The sequence below is a fragment of the Antechinus flavipes genome, chromosome 2 (genome assembly GCF_016432865.1).
Source record: "Antechinus flavipes isolate AdamAnt ecotype Samford, QLD, Australia chromosome 2, AdamAnt_v2, whole genome shotgun sequence".
In the NCBI taxonomy this organism is placed as follows: Eukaryota; Metazoa; Chordata; class Mammalia; order Dasyuromorphia; family Dasyuridae; genus Antechinus; species Antechinus flavipes.
This window is the reverse complement of record NC_067399.1, coordinates 568,857,934-568,877,805: the sequence shown is the minus strand read 5'-3', so window position 1 is coordinate 568,877,805 and position 19,872 is coordinate 568,857,934. Positions and strand designations below refer to the sequence as shown.

The 19,872-nt window shown below is 39.4% G+C and overlaps 1 protein-coding gene across 1 annotated transcript in view; it reads left to right on the top strand.

Moving 5' to 3' along the window:
• RHCG (Rh family C glycoprotein) overlaps positions 1 to 18,431 on the top strand; it is a 32,161-nt gene extending 13,730 nt beyond the window's left edge. Inside the window, exons 2-11 of the mRNA XM_051981086.1 lie at positions 4,625 to 4,811; positions 6,803 to 6,953; positions 7,335 to 7,482; positions 7,901 to 8,067; positions 10,838 to 10,975; positions 11,155 to 11,291; positions 11,712 to 11,836; positions 13,990 to 14,063; positions 16,482 to 16,581; positions 17,855 to 18,431. Coding sequence (XP_051837046.1) covers positions 4,625 to 4,811; positions 6,803 to 6,953; positions 7,335 to 7,482; positions 7,901 to 8,067; positions 10,838 to 10,975; positions 11,155 to 11,291; positions 11,712 to 11,836; positions 13,990 to 14,063; positions 16,482 to 16,550 — 1,196 coding nt within the window. The 3' untranslated portion in view covers positions 16,551 to 16,581; positions 17,855 to 18,431. The remainder of the gene's footprint in view (positions 1 to 4,624; positions 4,812 to 6,802; positions 6,954 to 7,334; positions 7,483 to 7,900; positions 8,068 to 10,837; positions 10,976 to 11,154; positions 11,292 to 11,711; positions 11,837 to 13,989; positions 14,064 to 16,481; positions 16,582 to 17,854) is intronic.
• Positions 18,432 to 19,872: the final 1,441 nt, after the last annotated feature.

The following is a 19,872-nucleotide window of genomic DNA, read 5'->3' as shown; positions in this document are numbered from 1 at the left end:
ACAGGAGTCAAGTGGATCTTGAGAAGCATGGCTGACAATAAGGCTAGTGAAAGTAACAAATTTGCAGCTGAGCTATTCAAATCCTAAAAGATAATGCTATTAAACTTGTATTCAATATGCCAGCAAATTAGGAAAACTCAGCAGAAAAAGATCAGTTGATGTCCCAGTCTTAAAGATGGACAATGCTAAAGAATGCTCAAATAAGGGAACAGTTATGCTCATTTCACACACTAGCAAGGCTATACTTAGATTCTGCAAGCTAAGTTTCAGCAATAAGTGAACTGAGAATCTTTAGAAGTACAGGCTGGTTTTCAAAGAGGCAGTGGAACTAGAGACCAAATTGCCAACATTCACTGGATTAAGAAGAAAGCAAGGAAGTTTCAGAAAAAACATCTACTCCTCCTTCATTGAGTACACTAAACCTTTGGCTATGGATCATCACAAATTGTGACAAGTCACCAAAGAGAGGGTATATTCAAAATTATGGATTTTTCCACTAGTAATGTGTAGTTTTCTCTTGAGGAGAAAACAGACACCCCAAACTCCAAGAAATTGAATCCTTTACTCTGAGCTCTTACTTCTTCAACTTGATGTAACCATAGGGTCTCCTCTCATCTTCTTCTAGAACTTGTGCTCCCTTGTCATCCCCCCTGCACACTTTCAACCCCCATCTTATAGAGAGATTAAGGCAGGATCCAGGACTGGACTCTCTCTCTCTCTCTTTTTTTTTTTAAATAAAAGACAAACACTTGGTTTAAAAAAAAATTAAAATTTGTTTCACAATTACATGTGATTTTTAAAATATTCATTTTTTAAAATTTTGACTTCTGAATTATCTTCCTTCCTTAGCAACTCCCTATTTCTTGAGAAGACAAGCAACTTGATATTGATATACATATGAAATCATGCAAAACATATTTCCATATTAGCTACATTGCAAAAGAAAACACAGAAAAAAAAGTTTTTAAAAAGTATGCTTCAAGAATCCTACCAAATTCTATTCTTTTTTTTTACTTTGTTGAGGCAATTGGGGTTAAGTGACTTGCCCAGGGCCACACAGCTGGGAAGTGTTACATATCTGAGGCCAGATTTGAACTCAGCTCCTCCTGACTTTAGGGCTAGTTCTCTACCCACGGCACTTTCTTTTTATGACACAGACATGGTGCTGAAACCTAAACAGAGAAAGAAAATTATAGACCAATTTTCCTAATGAATATTGATGTGAAAATCTTAAATAAAACATTACAGAAGAGAATATCCCCAGAATAATATACCATGACCAAGTAGGAGTTATACCCAAAATGTAGGGCTGGTTCAACAATGGGAAAACTATTAGCATAATTAACTATATCAATAATCACACTAACAAAAATCATATGATTATCTCAATAGATGCAGAAAAATCATTTAACAAAATCCAATACCTGTTCCTATTGAAAACACTGGAGTACAGGAATAAATGGAGTTTTCCTTAAAATGATCAATAACATCTATAAAGCCATCAGCAAACATCATATATAATGGGGATAAACTAGAACCATTCCCAATAAGATTGGGGTAAAACAAGGTTGCCTACTATCACCATTACTATTCAATATTGTTTTAGAAAAATTAGCTTAGGCAATAAGAGAAAAAAAGGAGATTAAAGGAATTAGAGTAGGTAATGAGGAAACTAAAGTATCACTCTTTGTAGATAATATGATGGTATACCTAGAGAATCCGGAGAATCAACTAAGATTAGAAACAATTTACAGCTTTAGCAAAGTTGAAGAATACAAAATAAATCCACATAAATCATCAGCATTTTTATATATTACCAACAAAGTCCAGCAGAAAGAGATACAAAGGAAATTCAATTTTAAAAAACTGTAGATAATATAAAATATTTGGGAGTCTGCCTGCCAAGGCAAACTAGATGAACACAATTACAAAACACTTTCCACACTAATAAAGTCAGATCTAATCTCTTGAAAAAATATCAAGTGCTCATAGGTAAGTAGAGCTAATATAATAAAAATGATAATACTATCTAAATTAATCTACTTATTCAATGCCATACCAATCAAACTCTCAAGAAATTATTTTATAGAGCTAGAAAAAATAATAACAAAGTTCATCTGGAAGAACAAAAGGTCAAGAATTTAAAGGGAATCAATGAAAAAAATGCAAATGACTAGCTATACCAGACTTAAAACTATATTATAAAGCAGCAAAGTACCATTTGGTACTGATTAAGAAACAGAGTAGTCCATCAGTGGAATAGTGAACAGGACAAAATAGTCAATGACTATATCAATCTAGTGTTTTAAACAACCCTAAACCCCTAGATTTTGGGATAAGAACTCACTATTTGCAAAAATTGCTGGGAAAATTGGAAATTAGTATGGCAGAAACTAGGTAGTGGTCCACACATAACACTGTGTATCAAGATAAGATTGAAATGGGTTCATGATTAAGACATAAAGAATGATATTATAAGCAAATTAGAAGAACAAAGGATAGCCTACCTCTCAGATCTGTGGAAAAGGAAGAAATTTGTGGCCAAAGAAGAACTGGAGTACATTACTGAATACAAAATAGATAATTTTAATTATATTAAGTTTAAAAGTTTTTGTATAAATAAAACCAATGCAGACAAGATTAGAAGGAAAGCAATAAACTGGGGAAAAAAATCTTTATTACATTACATTTGAGGGTTCTGATAAAGACTTCATTTCTAAAATATATAGAATCAAATTTATAAGAATTCAAGCCATTCTCCAATTGATAAATGGTCAAAGGATATGAACAGACAATTTTCAGATGAAGAAATTGAAACTATTTCTAGTCATATGAAAAAGTGTTCTAAATCACTATTGATCAGAGAAATGCAAATTAAGACAACTCTGAGATACCACTTTACATCTCTCAGATTGGCTAAGATGACAGGAAAAGGTAATGATAAATGTTAGAGGGAATGTGGGATAATTGGAGCATTAATACACTATTGGTGAGCTGTGAACTGATTCAACCATTCTGGAGAGCTATTTGGAACTATGCCCAAAGGGCTATCAAATTGTCCATACTCTTTGATCCATCAGTGTTTCTACTGGGCTTGTGTCCCAAAGAGATCATAAAGGAGGGAAAGGGATCCATATGTGCAAAACTGTTTGTTGCAGCCCTTTTGGTATTGGCACGAAACTAGAAACTGAGTGGATACTCATCAGTTGGAGAATGGTTGAATAAGCTATGGTAAAGGAATGTTATGGAATATTATTCTATAAGAAATGATCAGCAGGTTGATTTAAGAGAGACCTGAAGAGACTTACATGAACTGATGCTAAGTGAAGTCAGCAGAAACTAGGGGATCATTGTACACAGCAACAAGATTATACAATGATTAATTCTGATGGACATGACTTTTCTCAACAATGAGATGATTCAGGATTACAACATAGTATTTTCACCTTTTTTGTTGTTTTTTGCTTGCATTTTGTTTTCTTACTCATTTTTTCCCTTTTTGATCTGATATTTCTTGTACAGTATAATTGTAGAAATATAGTATAGAAGAAATGTAACATATATTGGATTACTTGCCATCTAAAGGAGGAGGGAAAAAATCTGGAACACAAGATTTTGCAAATGATAAATGTTGAAAATTACCAGTGCATTTGTTTTGAAAATAAAAGGCTTTAATTAAAAAAGTAAAATAAAAAAATAAAAAGAATCTTCCCATATTTCTCTGAAAAAAAATAAAACAGATGAGGAAACTAAGGAAAATTGAGATTAAAGGGATTTGCTCAGGGGCCTGTAACTGCTCTCTGAGTCTCTGAGGCTAGATTTGAAGTTAGTTCTTTCAGGATCAGTGCCATATATACTGCAACATCTCCCTGCCCCTATATAGACTACATGCTGTATAAATAGTATGTATATATACATATTTACTGTATTCATTAAAGTTATAATTTTTTTCAATTTCTGGTCATAAATATAAGTTGACACTAATATTAATCATTAAAATGCAGGGTTAAACTCGCAAATAATCCAAGAACTCTCTTAGTTAATGCATACACCTTTTTAAGTATTTTCAGATATTTTACTAAAATTGGATAATAAATAATGACACAGGAAAAAAAGTATGCTTCAATCTGCATTCAGAACATCAGTTCTTTCTCTGGAGATGGATAACAGTTTTTATCATGGGTGCTTTGAAATGATCTTGAGTCATTGTCTTGATCAGAAAAGCATAGTTGATCATCTTTACAGTATTAACTGTGGTCAATGTTCTTCTTGATCTGCTTATTTCACTTTGCATAAATTAATATAATACTTTCTGAGTTTTCTGAGAGCATACTACTAGTCATTTCTTATAGCACAATTAACTGTTGATTTCTAAACCTGTGATTCCCCCACTTTCAGTTCCAGATTTTGCTTCTTGTGTTTGTCTAAGGATATGCTCTAGAGAAACATGGTTCTAAGTCTGATTTCCAGTGGCCTAAAAGATAATGAACTATGACTATGGAACTCTTGTCAAAGGCAATTCAGGAGACCCATTCATTGATAATAGAGGGTTGGGGGAGAGACCAAAAACACTAAAAAGCTATGCTGCCTTTATAATAAGGGTTCCTGGCTTTTCCTTCTTCAGGCTTCCAGGACGTCCATGTTATGATCTTTGTGGGTTTTGGCTTCCTCATGACCTTTCTGCAGCGCTATGGTTTTGGTTCTGTTGGTTTCAATTTTCTCCTTGCGGCTTTTGGAATCCAGTGGGCACTGCTGATGCAAGGCTGGTTCCATTCCTTCCATGATGGATACATCTTCATCAGTGTGGAGAAGTAAGAGAGACTGGGTAATTGGGGTGGAAGGCATGGGTTCTGGAAAAGCTTTGGAGAAATGAACGAAAACTTCTGTCACATTTTACAATCACAAAATCTGAAACCAAAGTAAAAGATCCTAGCAATCATCATGTAATACCATTAATTTATTCATTCTTCAAGTATTTATTAATGATCTAGTATGAGCCAGGCATTGTGTCCTTGAGACTGCCCACAAAAAAGTGAACTGGTATTTGCACTTAAGGAGATTACATTCTACTAGAAGAAGAAGCAACATGAACCCAAATAAAATCCAAGTAAAATATACTTAGGGGTAAACACAATTTAATTCTTTGGGATCAAGGACACTGACAGCTAGAGGAATCAGGAAAAGCTCTGAGCAAGAGTTGATACTTTAACTGAGCCTAGAAGGAAGCTTGGCACAGTGCCTGGCACAAAGTAAGCAATTAATAAATGTTTATCAAATTGAATAAAGAAAGAAGGAGGAAAAAAAGAAAGAAAGAAGCATGGAGAGGGTGGGCAGCTTGAATAAAGGCACTGGAAGAAGGCAAGAGGAATGAAATGTCATACACAAAAAACAGTAATTAACTGAGGTCCAGAGATGCATGTAAACACAAGATAACTCACTCAACATTATATATTGTGACAATGTCTGGTCCAACTGCCCTATACACGTATCTCACACATACTAACTCTAGTACTCAACATATAATCTTCCTTACACGGTCAACTAGTACATTTAATTCTATTCAACTAATATTTATTAAGCAAATACTATGGGCAAATGATTGTCCTAGGTATTGGGGTTTGTTTGGAGGTGGAGAGACATCAGTGAGATCTGGATGCTGCAAGAACATCTGGTCCTTCCTTAGGGGAAGTTAGAGGGCTACTTATCCCACATTCTTTCCGTATTTGGGTGCTGGGTCCTCTAGCCTTTGTGTAGCATTGAGAATTGTTATAACAACATGAGAAATGCCATACATAGCAAACATCCCTCCAGCCCAGTATTTTGTTTTAATAGTTGCACCTTGGGTTGTATGGTGCTAAAGTATGGTTGTCTGTGATAACAATCTCTAAATCTAGTAGTGGAAAGAACACTGGTCAGGAGTCAGAAATGTGTAATTTATTCTCTCATTGAGCCTCCATTTCTTCATATATGAAAAGGAAATTAGCATATCCTTTTTGTCTACGAGACAATATTGTTGAGATGATCAAATGAGATCATAGGAGAATCTCCTCTCTGCCTTTATTTTGAGGTTCCATTAAATGAGTGCTTTCTGTGTTCAGATAGATGCCTGTGTGGAATATTAGGCTGAATCAGGCTTAGACCCTGTGCTTAAAGAGCTGAGAGTCCAAGCAGAAGAGATGAGATGTCTATATCAATAGTGATATAAGGTAGGATGCAATCAGTCCCGTAAGAGTTAAACTCAATGGTGATGGGAGCTCAAAAGAGGAAGAGACCACATCTGATTGGGGAAGTCAAAGAAGAAAGAGGTCTCCTTCGAGCAAGCCCTTGAAGGAAGGGAAGCAATAGGGAGTTGTGGGAAGACATTTCAGCATGGTAAAGGGCATAAGGAAAGACATAGACTTAGAGCTAGAAAGTGCAGTAGTCCATCTGGTCTAGCTCCCTCATTTATAGATAAGAAAACAGGCTGAGGATGACTTCTCAGAGGCAGTTTTTGAACCTGATTTCCTCTCTCCAGGCTTAGCACATAAGCACTTACAGTCAATAACTGATACCTTCTGGCTGGAATGTTGGGTATGTGTAGAAGAGGAGTGGGCAATAAGGTTGGATAAGGCAGGTTGTTGGCCACTAATCCAGTGCCAGATGTTCAATTAGGTAATTTGGACTTGAGAAAAGATTGAGGGATTTCCCTGTCTTGAAGGGATTTCTATTCCATCTAGAGTGCCCAGACTCTGACTTCTGGGATCCCATGCTATCTCAGAGTCCAAGGCAACTCATATATTCCTCTGAAACTGTTTCTTTACAGCCTCATCAATGCCGATTTCTGTGTAGGCTCTGTCTGCGTGGCCTTCGGAGCCATCCTTGGCAAGGTCAGCCCCATCCAGCTGCTCATCATGACCCTGTTCCAAGTGACCCTCTTTTCAGTGAATGAGTTCATTCTTCTCAACCTTCTCCAGGTGAGGTCACTATGGCCTTGATGTGATTTTAAATTAAATGAGCCAAAGTAGGTCAGCATGATCCTGGCAAAAGCAGAAATCTATTTAGTCCTTGGACCTTCAGTCCTTGTCTAGTGAGTTCAACTTCAGATGAAATCAGAGATTGTTTTTGAGCAGACAAAATGACAAAAGGGGCCCACAGGGAAGAATGGGGAGGGAAGAAAGCCCGAGAAGCAGGGAACCTTGGGGGTCCCAAGCCTATGTTCCATATCAGCTAAGCCTTTAGAGGATTCATGAATTTTGTGGATTGACACTGACAGCCTTCCTAGAATCTCCATCTCTGTCCTTGGGGGAAATGCAATCTGGACAAGCAAGGATTGACTCTCTGTTTTTACGGACAAGGTAAAGGATGCTGGTGGCTCTATGACCATCCACACATTTGGGGCCTACTTTGGACTTACAGTGACCTGGATCCTTTACCGACCCAACCTGGAGCAGAGCAAGGAGAGGCAGAGCTCTGTGTATACCTCAGATCTCTTTGCCATGATTGGTGAGAAATTCAGCACTGACGTTGGCAGGATCAAGGGGGGGGGAGCTTTATTTGACTTTTGAAATCTCTGTTTATCTAGTAACCTGGTGAGACTCAGCAGTATCCATCCCACACTTCTGTCCTCCAGTCTGAAACTCAGTAACCTTTCAGAAGGTCATGGAATCCCAGAGATGTCCCTGATGGGGAAGTGAAAAGAGAGGGATTCTGGGATTATTCATTCTCTCCCCGACTCTCAAAACTCTGTCCCTTAGCCTGTTGTCCTCAATGTGTCCCCCTGGCAGACATAGCAGTAGGCAAAAATTCAGCATCAGGACAGGTGGGAAGGGTTCATTATCCTGTGTATTTTTTTTTCCATTTTATTTAAATTATTCCTTATAGCATAAACTGTTTCAGGCCTACCTAACTTCCTTTTTACCAGGTACCCTGTACTTGTGGATGTATTGGCCAAGCTTTAACTCAGCTGTTTCCAACCATGGAGATGCCCAGCACCGGGCAGCCATCAATACCTACTGCTCCCTGGCTGCCTGTGTGCTCACCAGCGTGGCCCTCTCCAGTGCCCTACAACGGAAGGGCAAGCTTGACATGGTGAGTGGGAGGCAAGATGTGGGGGGGCTGCTGGTGTTCGGGAAACTCAGATAGATGCCCCTGTGATATCTGGAGGCTTGGGATGATTCAAGAAACTTCTCCAGATACCGCAAGTTATCAGTGCTGCTATCAAGGAACTTGTCTTATTCCTACCATTTTACTGAGAATAGGCTCTAGCATGGGGCTTCACATACTCAGTAAATGGTGGGTTTTAAAATTTTTTTGAGTCAAAATCAGAATTAGGTGATAATCTTAGACTGTGTGAGCTTCTGAGTAGAAACCAGATGGATAAGCAGAGGATTGATATCCCATGTACAGTGGGAATTCTAATTCCTAATTCTAAGCCATAGAGAGAGAGGAAAAAATGAGAAATGCTCAAGAATAGCTCTAAACACAATTGCGAATTGTGACTTTGGAACACCATGATATTCCTTATTGCTCTCTCAGCTACCCATTGTATTCTTCTTTCCTAAATTTTACCTCTTGTTCAGGCCAGACTCTCTGGATCCCTATGGTGTCCAAAGTAACAGCTAGACTTATCCATGCTTCTTTGCTAATATGCTAACGGAGACTCTTAAGGTCCTTCTACCCCCTACCCCAAATGCGTATTTGGACAGTTTAACATAAGCCTTCTGGGGATAATATATTATGCTTTTCATATGTTATGTTTCATGGACCCCAGTTCTTTTGCATGATGTGAATTAAGGATTTCACCAATAAACTTTGATAGCACAAAAATTTTTCCCTCAAATATTAGACATTAATTAGTCTATGATAAATTATATATAAATATATAATACAAAACAAAATAATATTAAAAGTGATGTTATAAAATAGGCCGAATTTTCTCTATTTTGTTCTAAAATTTCCATGACTCAACCTACTTTTGGTCTGTTTCCCAACAGAGTTGAAAGTCCATCTTATCTAATCCATTAGAGTTCATTTAATCTAATCCATTCCTAAATAAGAATCCTATCTACAACATAACTAAGAAATGGTCATCCATTTTCTGCTTAAAAATATCTCAGGAGGGAGATTATAAAACAACCCAATTCCACTTCTGGATGATTCTTTTGGTGGTATTTCCCCCCTACCCATCCAGTCTAAATTTGCTTCTAAACTTTTGACTCTATTGTTCTTAACTGTGTCCTCTGGATTCAAGCAGACCAAGTCTACTCTTTCATCTGATAGCACTTCAAGTATTTCAACTCAGCTATTCTTTTTCCTCTGTTTTCCTTTCTCCAAACTAAGCATCTTTGCTTGATGCTCACTGAGACCTGTCACCATCCGCTGAACACCATCCAATTAAATTAAAGTATACAATGATGTAGTAGAAAGAGAATTGAATTGTAAGTCATGATATACAGGTCCTTTCTAAAATGTAGTGCCTGGAACTGAGAGTAATATTTCTAGAGGATGCTCCATATCATTATTTGTAAACTACATCAATATACTTCTTCAACCAAAGTGTTTCATGGCCAGCTATGCCTTACTAATCATTAATTCTTAGTATGAGTATTTGCACCTTGGAAATTGGCAAATGCTGGCTTGATTTGTAGCACAGCAAATAATAGTGCTAGAAACACTTCCTGTGTTCAAATCTGGCCTTAGCACTCACTAGCTGTGTGATCCTATATACTCTGTTTGCCTCAGTTTCTTCATCTGTAAAATGAACTGGAGAAGGAAATGGCAAACCACTCTAGTATCTTTGCCAAAAAACAAACAAAAAAAAAAACAAATAGGTTTTGAGTGGGTTTGACTGAAATGATTGAACAACAACAAAGCTGAATTTATTGTTTTGTTGCTGCCTAGAAAGTGATGAAGAAAACGTTAATAATATAAATAAATAACATAATATTATATGTATGTAACATACTATCTGATATATAATCACAAATAAATAAATAATATAAATAAACATGTTTAATAATATAAAATAAACCTACAAGTGTGTTATGTACATCATTCCCCTCCCAGAGAGCTAGTCAACAAACATTTACCAGCATGTCCATGGCTAAATTTTTGAGAAAGCTTGATTAACTCCATTAGTGTTGATAATAGTAACATTTCAGTTCAAAGAAGAGGGGATGGAGAACTCAGGTTAAGGTGGGAACTATGCAATTCTGGGGCAGGTAGGACTCTTCAGTTTCCCTTGGATCACATGAAATAGGTATTTATATACCTATATATACTTTCATTCCTACTAACCTTTGTGTAAATAAAATCATATTGAGATAATTTAGTCCTCTAGAATTTACTGCACTATACAGATACACCAAAGGATTGATATGGTCATACATGCATGTCAAGTCCGCAGGTGCATTGGAGTGGATATGTAAGCACATATGTAAGATAAAAGAATCGGAACACGAGTCTGCAGTCAACTTCACTGCCTTATAGTAATAGTGTATACAGATACACATACATATATAAGTTATATATATATATATATATATAAGTTTACACATACACAATACATATATAAGTTATATATACATATATGTAAGTTTCACACACACACATATATAAATTATATACATACATGTATGTTTTACACATACACATATATAAGTTATATATACATATATGTAAGTTTCACACACACACACACATATATAAACTTATGCGTTTGGATTTCTTGACTGAATGTGTGTTTTTGCCCTTCTAAATGGACATTCCCAGGTGGCCAGGGCCCTAGGCCCCAGGGCTGCTCCACGCAGGGATGAGAGTTCCTGTCTGTAGCAATGATTCTGTTCCTCTTCCCCATCAGGTTCACATCCAGAACGCAACACTTGCTGGTGGCGTGGCTGTGGGGACCGCGGCTGAGATGATGCTCATGCCTTATGGCTCTCTTATTGTCGGCTTCATCTGTGGCATTGTATCAACTGTGGGCTTTGTCTACTTGACAGTAAGGGCTGCCTATTAATGGTGGAGAGGAAGGGGATAAAGGAACAAAAACAAGGGCTGGGGGGGGGTCATGATGAAAGAACCATTTCCAGAGGGGGACGGGATTATTCTGGCCCCCCTGTCCTGCCTTGGTTGGTCCCTCTGCTGCCGGACACACGGCCCATACTTTTTTCTCCTCAGCCATTCTTGGAGTCTCGGCTGCACATCCAAGACACGTGTGGAATCCATAATCTGCACGGCATACCAGGCATCATTGGGGGCATTGTAGGCGCTGTCACTGCCAACGAAGCTAGCATGGCTGTATATGGAGAAGAAGGGTGAGGTCGGGATGGGATACAGGGGATGGCGATGCTTGGGGTCCCCTGGACTTTTGTTTCTATGCCGTTGGTCCCAACTTCTGGCACTGCTGGGTGGAAATACAAAGGCAAAAATGATTCTGCTGGATTTCTCCCCCTTCCATCTTACATCCCAGTTTGAATCTCTGTCAAAGAACTTTAGAATAGCAAAACCAGGAGTTAGGAGATCACTTAGCTCAATCCTCTCAATCAGTTAAAGAAATTGAGTTCTAAGTATTGGAGTCTAATGTCTTGCTAACCATTTAATCCCAGAGGCACTGGCCACCTTGGAAGCAGGTTACCCTCTATATTAAACATTTGTTGAGTTCCTACTCTGCTTAGGATCACTCCCCACCCATGTCTTAACTTACTTGGGGGGGGGTCCCCTCTTTTTCCCTCCAGGCTCAAGAAAGCTTTTGACTTTGAAGGCTCCAAAAGTAGTTGGACCCCTCGAACGCAGGGCCAGTATCAGGCAGCAGGCATCTTTGTGTCTCTGGCCATGGCCTTTGTGGGAGGTGCCATAGTGGGTGAGTTATTGGGGGCACATTTGGGAAGGGAAAGCTTTGGCATCTATGAGGACATTTGAAGTGGGTGTAAGTTGCATTTGGGAAGAAATGGGAGCAATAGAATGTTGATTCAGAGAAGAATTACATAATATAAAAAACATTCTTTACTTCCCTGTTAAAGTGGCAACAAAATGTAGGAATAGGGCATTGGACTTGGAATGAGGAAGAACTGGGTTAAAATCCTCCACAGATAATAACTGTGAAACTAGGAACAAATGACAACTCTATAAGCCTGCGTTTTCTTCCCTGCAAAAAAGGGAATTATTATTTTTTTAATACCTACTATATGCAGGACACTGAGGGCAATATCACCTGTGGTAACTGCTCCACAGGTTTTGTTGGAGACTCAAGTTGAAAGAATATATGCCAAAAAGCTTTGCAAGCCCTAAAGTATTATGTAAATTTCAATTATTATTTTATCCTCTTTGGGGAAATCTGGCCTCACTTTTCCATTCTGTATTTTGCTGTTGCCACTCTGTGGCTCACTTTGGTATTACAATGGCAACTGCTACCACTTCTGTCTCTGAGGGATAAGAAATTAATTCTTGACCATTATAGTTGATAGAATGTGAATACTGAGAGGTATATTCATTCACTCCTCTAATCCAGTTTTTTTATTTAAAGTTTTAATTTTTAAATTTTAAGGAAGGGAGTTATTCAAGGACACACAATTTATTAGTGATAGAGCCAACTCTGGGACCAAAGTCTACTCACTCTCAATCTAGTGAACTTTCCCGCTAGGCTTGAAAAAAATCATTTCATTATCTGCCCAAGAACCAGACAGGATAGACCAAGATAGAAGGTGCCTATTAACGGAGTAAACCCCTCTCTTATCCTCTGCTCCAATTTCCACACACATTTATTAAGCACCTATTATATGCAAGAAGCTAGGGAACACACAGATATTAAATAAATCAAGGTCTTTATCTTCTGGAGATTTAAATCTAGGAACGGAATAAAGAATATGCATACAAAACATTGTTAGGTAGGGACAGCTAGGTGGATAGAGCATCAGCCCTGAAGTCAGGAGGACCCCAGTTCAAATGTGACCTTAGACACTTAATAATGCTTCCAGCTGTGTGACTCTGGGCAAGTCACTTAACCCCAATTACTTCAGCCAAAAGAGAGGGAGAGGAAAGAAGGGGGAGGGAGAGGGAGAAGAAAGAAGGAGGGGGGAGAGAGGGAAAGGAAAGAAGTGGGGAGAAGGAGAGAGAGACAGACAGGCAGAGAGAGGGAATTTTTGAGTCCTTGTAGATAAAGACCAAGTCTCATGGTGAGGAAGAGCTGGGTTCAAATTCTGCTTCTGATATATACTATATACAAGATGCTGACCTGCACCTTAGAGGGAATTTCCTCTTCTGGGAGTTCCCTATGCCAATGAAATCATGGTCTGGTCTCTATCCTCATCTCCTAATTAATCATGACTATTAAATGACAATAAGAATTGCTTAAGAAGATAATTGCTATGTAAATTTTGTTTGTTAGGGTTCAAGGGCTGGGAATGATTACTGATTTCAAAGGTTCAGGGAAGACTTCCTGGAGGAAGTAGCATTTCCAGTTGAGTAAAATTTTTTGGTTTTGCTGTCATTGATTCCCTTCTGTCAGGTCCAACTCTTTGTGATCCCATTTGGAGTTTCCATCCCATTTTACAGATGAGGAACTGAGGCCTTCAGGGCTAAAGTGAATTGCCCAAGATCACACAACTCTTAAGTATCTGAGGTCACTTTTGAACTCAGGTCCTCCTGACTCTAGGACCAGCATTCAATCCATTGTACTACCTAGATGGCTACTGAGTAGGAGGGGTAGGATTAAAACAGACGGAAGATGAGAAGAAGATGGAGATGGGCTCTTAGACTAGGGGTTGAACAAGAACATGGAAGAAGAATTCCATGGAAATGCACAAATTTCCTAGAGCTTAGTGCACATGGAAGGACTGAATTGTAGCTCATGTTCAAGTATTGAACATGTGGCTATTCCCGAGCTCCTCATATATCTAAGTATGCAGAGTCCAGCCTAGACTGGGAGCCCAAGCATAAGGGCATTCTTGGAAAGGAAAGAAGGAAGATTTGTTTATTCTTTTCATTTGATCCTATCTTGGGTGGTTTTATTTTAAGGTTCCATTTTGAAACTTCCATTTTGGGGACAACCTGCAGATGAAAATTGCTTTGAGGATGAGATCTATTGGGAGGTGAGTGCCAAAGGATAAGTAATCTCATCCTGGTTTTTCATTTTATAAAACCAGGAAATAATTGATTGTGGCTTAGGATGATGGACAGAGACTTGGTCTCCAGGTGACATTTTTTAAAGCTATTAGGGATCATGAAAGCAAAAGTGCTCTTTTCTCAGAATCTCAGGGGCAAGAAGAAAGTTTTGGGTCTTTTAATACATCCAGTATAACTCAAAGTGGGTGCTAATTAATATGACTCCCAGGACACACCTGGCGTGGCTCTAGATATTCAGGGCAGAATTATAAGTAAAATATGGAATAAAACCTCATTATTTCAGACTATATTAATCTGGAATTTGAAGTTAGATAATTTGAAATTAATCAGGGATAATCAGTTTTGGAATTTTTCTTACCTTTATCTATTTTCAAAAAGGTTTTCCTAAGTAAGCTAATTTCACTGGATTCAAAAAACTTTTATTGAGTTTCTCCTAGGCATAAAACTTTAATATCTATATAATTCAGAAAGATCACAACTTCCCTATAACTTAGTATAACTATAATTGTAACTATACATATACAACCATCTCCTGTCATTATAGCATGATCAGGGAATCTCTTGGAAAGAGGGGAGCAAGGGACCTATCTATTGACTATGGGTAGGGGAAAGCCTCCCTAGAATTAATGATGTTTTAGACCCTGACTATGAACTCAGATGGGCCAATATATCTGTATACTAACTATATTATTATAAATTATATATATATATTAGTACCATCTTAGCTAAATACTCATCCATATACCCACTATACAGTATACAATAGTCAATCAACACAAGGCATAAGTCATGAAGGCTTGCCTTAAGATTGAACAGTAATAAGCAAGGTAAGACAAAAGGTAAGGGCTTTTCAGCTAACAGTCACCAGGAACAAACTCTAGAGATAAGAATCCAGGAGATCAAGACAAAGATCTTGAAATAGGCCAGAAATTGATGAAGAATCAATAAACTAGGGAATTAGCCAAGAGATTCATGGTATCAGTGATCAAATTAAAGGTGGTTTAAACTGATTTGTAAGCAAGGGGTATCTGTGTAAGAGGTCAAACTCTTTGATTGGACAGGAACTAGAGTTAAGATATATTATGGACCTTTGTCTACAAGTTCGAGTGGTAGAGTAGCTATAGCTGAATGAGGAATTAGGAAAATTCTCTCCCTATAGTAAGGGAGAGAAAGACTTAAAAGGCTCGCACAAATTATAAGTCATTCTTTCCGAGTCGTGAAATAAAATCCCATAAAGAACTCTTTTATCTAAGTTCTCTGTCCCCAATGTATTAGCCTGCAATACTTCAAAAATACATTACTATTCAGAATCTCTGCCATTTCCTCCCAATCAGTCCACATTAGTATGGTTTATCCTGAGCACAAGATGGGTATCATTACCTTTATCAAAAAGTTCCTCTCTGGAAGTATAGCACTACAGAAAGATCTATGAATTTGGGATAAGAGCCCCTAGGGTTAAATCCAAGCTCTGCCATTTACTCCCTAGAATAGATGAGTGGGTGGATGGAGTCACTTTAATTTCTATGAGCCTAATTTCATCCTCTGTTAAGGAAGGGGACCAGATGACCTTTCAGATCCTTCCCGGCTCCAAATCTGTGAACTCACGAATATGGAATACTGCTCTGTTCTTTCTCTCACTTAGCAAAAATCTGAACTGTTACCTGTGGAGGCTTTCAGTAAAAAAGAACTTCCACATTACATTTAATTCTGCCCTGAATAACTGAAATCTGGCTCTTGGGAGCCATCTTAACTAGCGTCTGCACTTCCACACCTCCAGGAAAGATGGGATATTCAATCTTCACCATGGACACCTATGTAACTATTAGTCTCTCTAGTTGTACCAGCTGCTTAAAAATTCAGAGCTGAAGCAATTTTAGATTACAGTTAAAACGAGAAGGGAATGTATTAGTCTCACGAGTCCTTTTATGTAACCAGCTCTAATATGTTACCTCTTCTTACCCTCAGAAACTCATTCTAATTTTGTTCTGTTTTGACCTTCATAATTTATTTTAAAGATCACATTACACCTATCTTTACCATGTAATCTTTCAATGGCCTATGGCCAAAAGCAATAAGACATAAAATCTTGACCTAACAAAAGTCCTAAAAGGGAGGTTTTCCCCAGCGGACCCCTAGACTGAGCCACGGTTTGATCCTGAGCAGGAGATGGATTTATTTGATGGGAAGATGTCAATTTGGAGATTGTAATATGCTAAGTGACCACAAGGTGGCACTTGTGACATTCCGTATACCTATTGCAGCATCTTCCCCCCTTCCATTAGCTTGACTGACTAATCAGGAGCATCCCTGCAGCCACCACAGAGCAATAGGAAAGGATTAGGAGAGAGTGCATGGGGCGCGCCAGTGACATTTTATTTGTGCAGGTGCCTGAAGCTGAGAAGAGTAACGCTTACCATCATGAGGATACGACGCTCAAGCCTGTGGCTTCCTAAGGCAGAGACGGACTCCCTGGGAGAGAAGCAGGTGGGGGCAGGCCCAGAAAGGGGATTTCTCCAGGTCTGGGAAGACCCACGAAAGCAAGTCCATTCTAGGACAAAACAAAGGACAGCCCGGACCCTTCAAAAGAGCAGACATCATAAACTTGCAAGAGGTCCAAACTGATCACATCAGCAGAACACGCGCCATCCCCCAGCCTCTCTAGCTCAAGGCCCACAGCCCCAGAGCCAGCCTAGAACTGAGGCGGAGAAATGGGTTCATTCTCTTGCTAAACTCTACCTGACATTACCGCTTGGAATTTGGGATCCCTTGGGCAGCAAGTCAGAGGAAAAGAGAGGGAAAATATGGGTGTTCTGTTGGGGTAGAAGGAGTGTAGTGTTTTACCACTCCAACTAGGTGACGGTCAGTCTGTCAATAAGCACTTCTGCCTTGCTTCTGCGCAGACACTGCGCCGGAAATTTGAAAAATAAAAAGGCAAAAATCTGTTCTCTGACCTTAAGCAGCTCACATTCTAATGGTAGAGACAATATGCCAATAGCTGGGTGTGCATATCTGTCTATCCGTATGTAGGTAAAATTGTCTGTTTACATGTGGGTGTTTATATGTATCTGTATTCATGTATATGGGTGTAGTAGAAATGAAAGACAATCACTTGTATGGGAAAACTTTGAAAGGCTTCCTACAGAAGACAGGATTAATGCTGAGTCTTAAAGGAAGCAGGGATCTGTTAATCCTTAATTCTCTTGTGGTATGTGGTATGATACACTTAGTAAGGAGCTTCACTCACATTGGGCATCTGATAAATGTGGGAAGAAAAGCACTGGATTTAGGAAGCTTGGAACCAGGGTTCTATTCTAGTTATGTCATGCTAAGCAGACCACTTCACTCTCCCTCATTTATAAAATGGAGGGTACCAATATCTACCCTGCTCCCTCCCAAGAGGCTTGTGAGGAACACATAAGCTAAGAGAGGGACATGTTCTATATAAATGTATGACATTGTTATTGAATCCTGTCAAGGCTCTGAGACAGAAATTTATCTGTAGGCTTGAAGGTGACAAGGCCTGCAGCAGAAACCAGGGCTGTTCTGATGCTTAACAGATAAAAGATTTGGGGCATCCAGCAAGGTTAGGGGATCAGAGGGGAAAGGGAAAGGTGAGCAGCTGCCTCCTTAATCCCTTTTATCGAAAAAGAATAAAGTCAGCAGAGTCTGAGTTAGGTTCCCTAGCTTTCCTAGCCCCCTGGGCTCCAGTAAGGCAGAAGCCGGGTGATAAAGTATTCTTGGACTTTTCCAACTCCAGGCCTCCTTTGGAACATCTCAGCCTCGGTGACCTCGGGAATGAGAGTTTGTTTTTCCCTGGAGCCAGACTTGATGCACTGATCTCCACCCTCTGGATTCTCTAACTTCAACCTCCTACCTCCAAGCAAAAGATTTTTCTCTTTCCAAAGTACCTTCAAGGCAGAAAGTGACAGGCTGCCTGGGGGAAATCTGAGTACTGAGGAAGAACAGATAAAAGAGATGGCCTGAAATTGGGTTCCAGAGGGATGGGAACCAAGGAGTCTATGCTTAGGTTAGGATCCATGGGAGTAGGAGGCTAGGCCCTGAGGTCTTGTTTTTGTAAGGGAGGGGAGGAGAACAGGCAAGGTCCATTTGGACTAAGGACTTTTCGGGGCTGATCATCTGGATCTTGAGAGAGGATGGGTTCTGCTGCCAGAAATATTTCCTAAGACGAGCAGATAGTGAAGCCTCTGTACCTGGTACCTCATGCCTTACACTTCACTTCCTTAGTCTCCCGGCCCCCTGCCTACCCTACTTCATCTTGTATTGCTGTTGATGCCAGCCTGAGCAAATAAAATGGCCGTGATGTCCATTGTAAAGAGTGTGGATGCTTGTAGATTTAAAGGGCTTCATGATGGTACCAGGCATAGAACCAAGAATCTTGCCCTTTTAGTCCTACAATTAAAACCTTCCCACAGACTACCTGACACAAAGGAAACATTCAGCTCAGAAAAGGTTGGTTCATTAGGTGCATTTAGAATGAAACCCCAGTGTTACCCCTTCCTGCCTCTAGTCTGAATGCTTTTAAGGGATGCTACAAATACAGCCTCTTTCCTACATTTTCCTGGTCTTTAAAAACTGCAGAGGGTGCTGTGTGGAGGAAAGGGGAGATAAGGCAGGGCAGTATTCCTTTTTATCCCTTATTGCAGCAGCAGAGGATAGAAGCAGAGGAGAGTCTTTGATTTGGTTCAAGAAATGGGACTATTTAGCAAAAGACATATACTTGGTTATCCTGGGGATGGAGAGGGTACGTATTGATAGATTAGAATCATCCTTCCTCACAGATCTTTTCTGGCTGGTTGCCATCTCAGCTTTTGGTCTTAGGAACACAAGGGTCTCACTCTCCTCACCCTTGTTTCTAAATGTCATAATTCTAGTAAATGAGCTTTGGGAAGATTCTAATATGACACCTCCCACTGGAGAAGAATCACATAAATTTGGGGATTTGTTCGCAATTGATCAGCTCCCAGCTCTTCTATAACATTCTCTTTGTTAAGTTCACTTCCAATTCTCCCCAGCCTTTTCCTTGAGATTCATCCACCACCTTATTCAAAGAATAGCGTCTTCCTTCCCTCCCTCCTGAGTTCTTGTCCCCTACACTGGGTCCTCTCCCCGATCAGAATTGAAGCTTTTAAGTGTTAATTGACCCTCTGAGAACAACCCAGTCTCCTTTCTAAGGATTCTGAACCTGAACCCTCCTCCTCTATACTCTTCTGCTACTCATCTTGGTGTGGGCTTTACAATAAAATTGGACTACCAAGAGGAAAAGTTTGGGGAAGAAGTGAAATGTAGCTCCCGGTATTATTTGAGGACGTGGCTGAACTGTTTACTTTCCTTTATCCATCATCTTCACCACTTTCAAACCTCAAGCATATACTCCCTCTCTCCCATGCTCACACCAACCATCACTCTAAACTGCTTGAGCCACTGATTCTCAGCTATCCTCATCCTAGGGAACCCAGCCTGTTCCCTTTCAGAAGAAAGGTCATACCAATCATAGTCCATTTCTGAAATTCTCTGCAGGGATGGGTATAGGGGACAGCATCCCCAGATCAATTTCTTCAAAGACCTCCTTCTTATCCCCATACCCTCAGCCCAACCTTGTTTATCTCTTGCTCATAAATAGTATGAGTCTACTATTCTCAAGGCCATTGTTAGTTGGAGCAGATCAAGATCTCAATTGACTAAATCTGCCCTAGGGGAGGGGAGCCTAAAAAATAGGGGATGTTGAGGGCGGGACGAGCAAAAGACCCCCTTCTC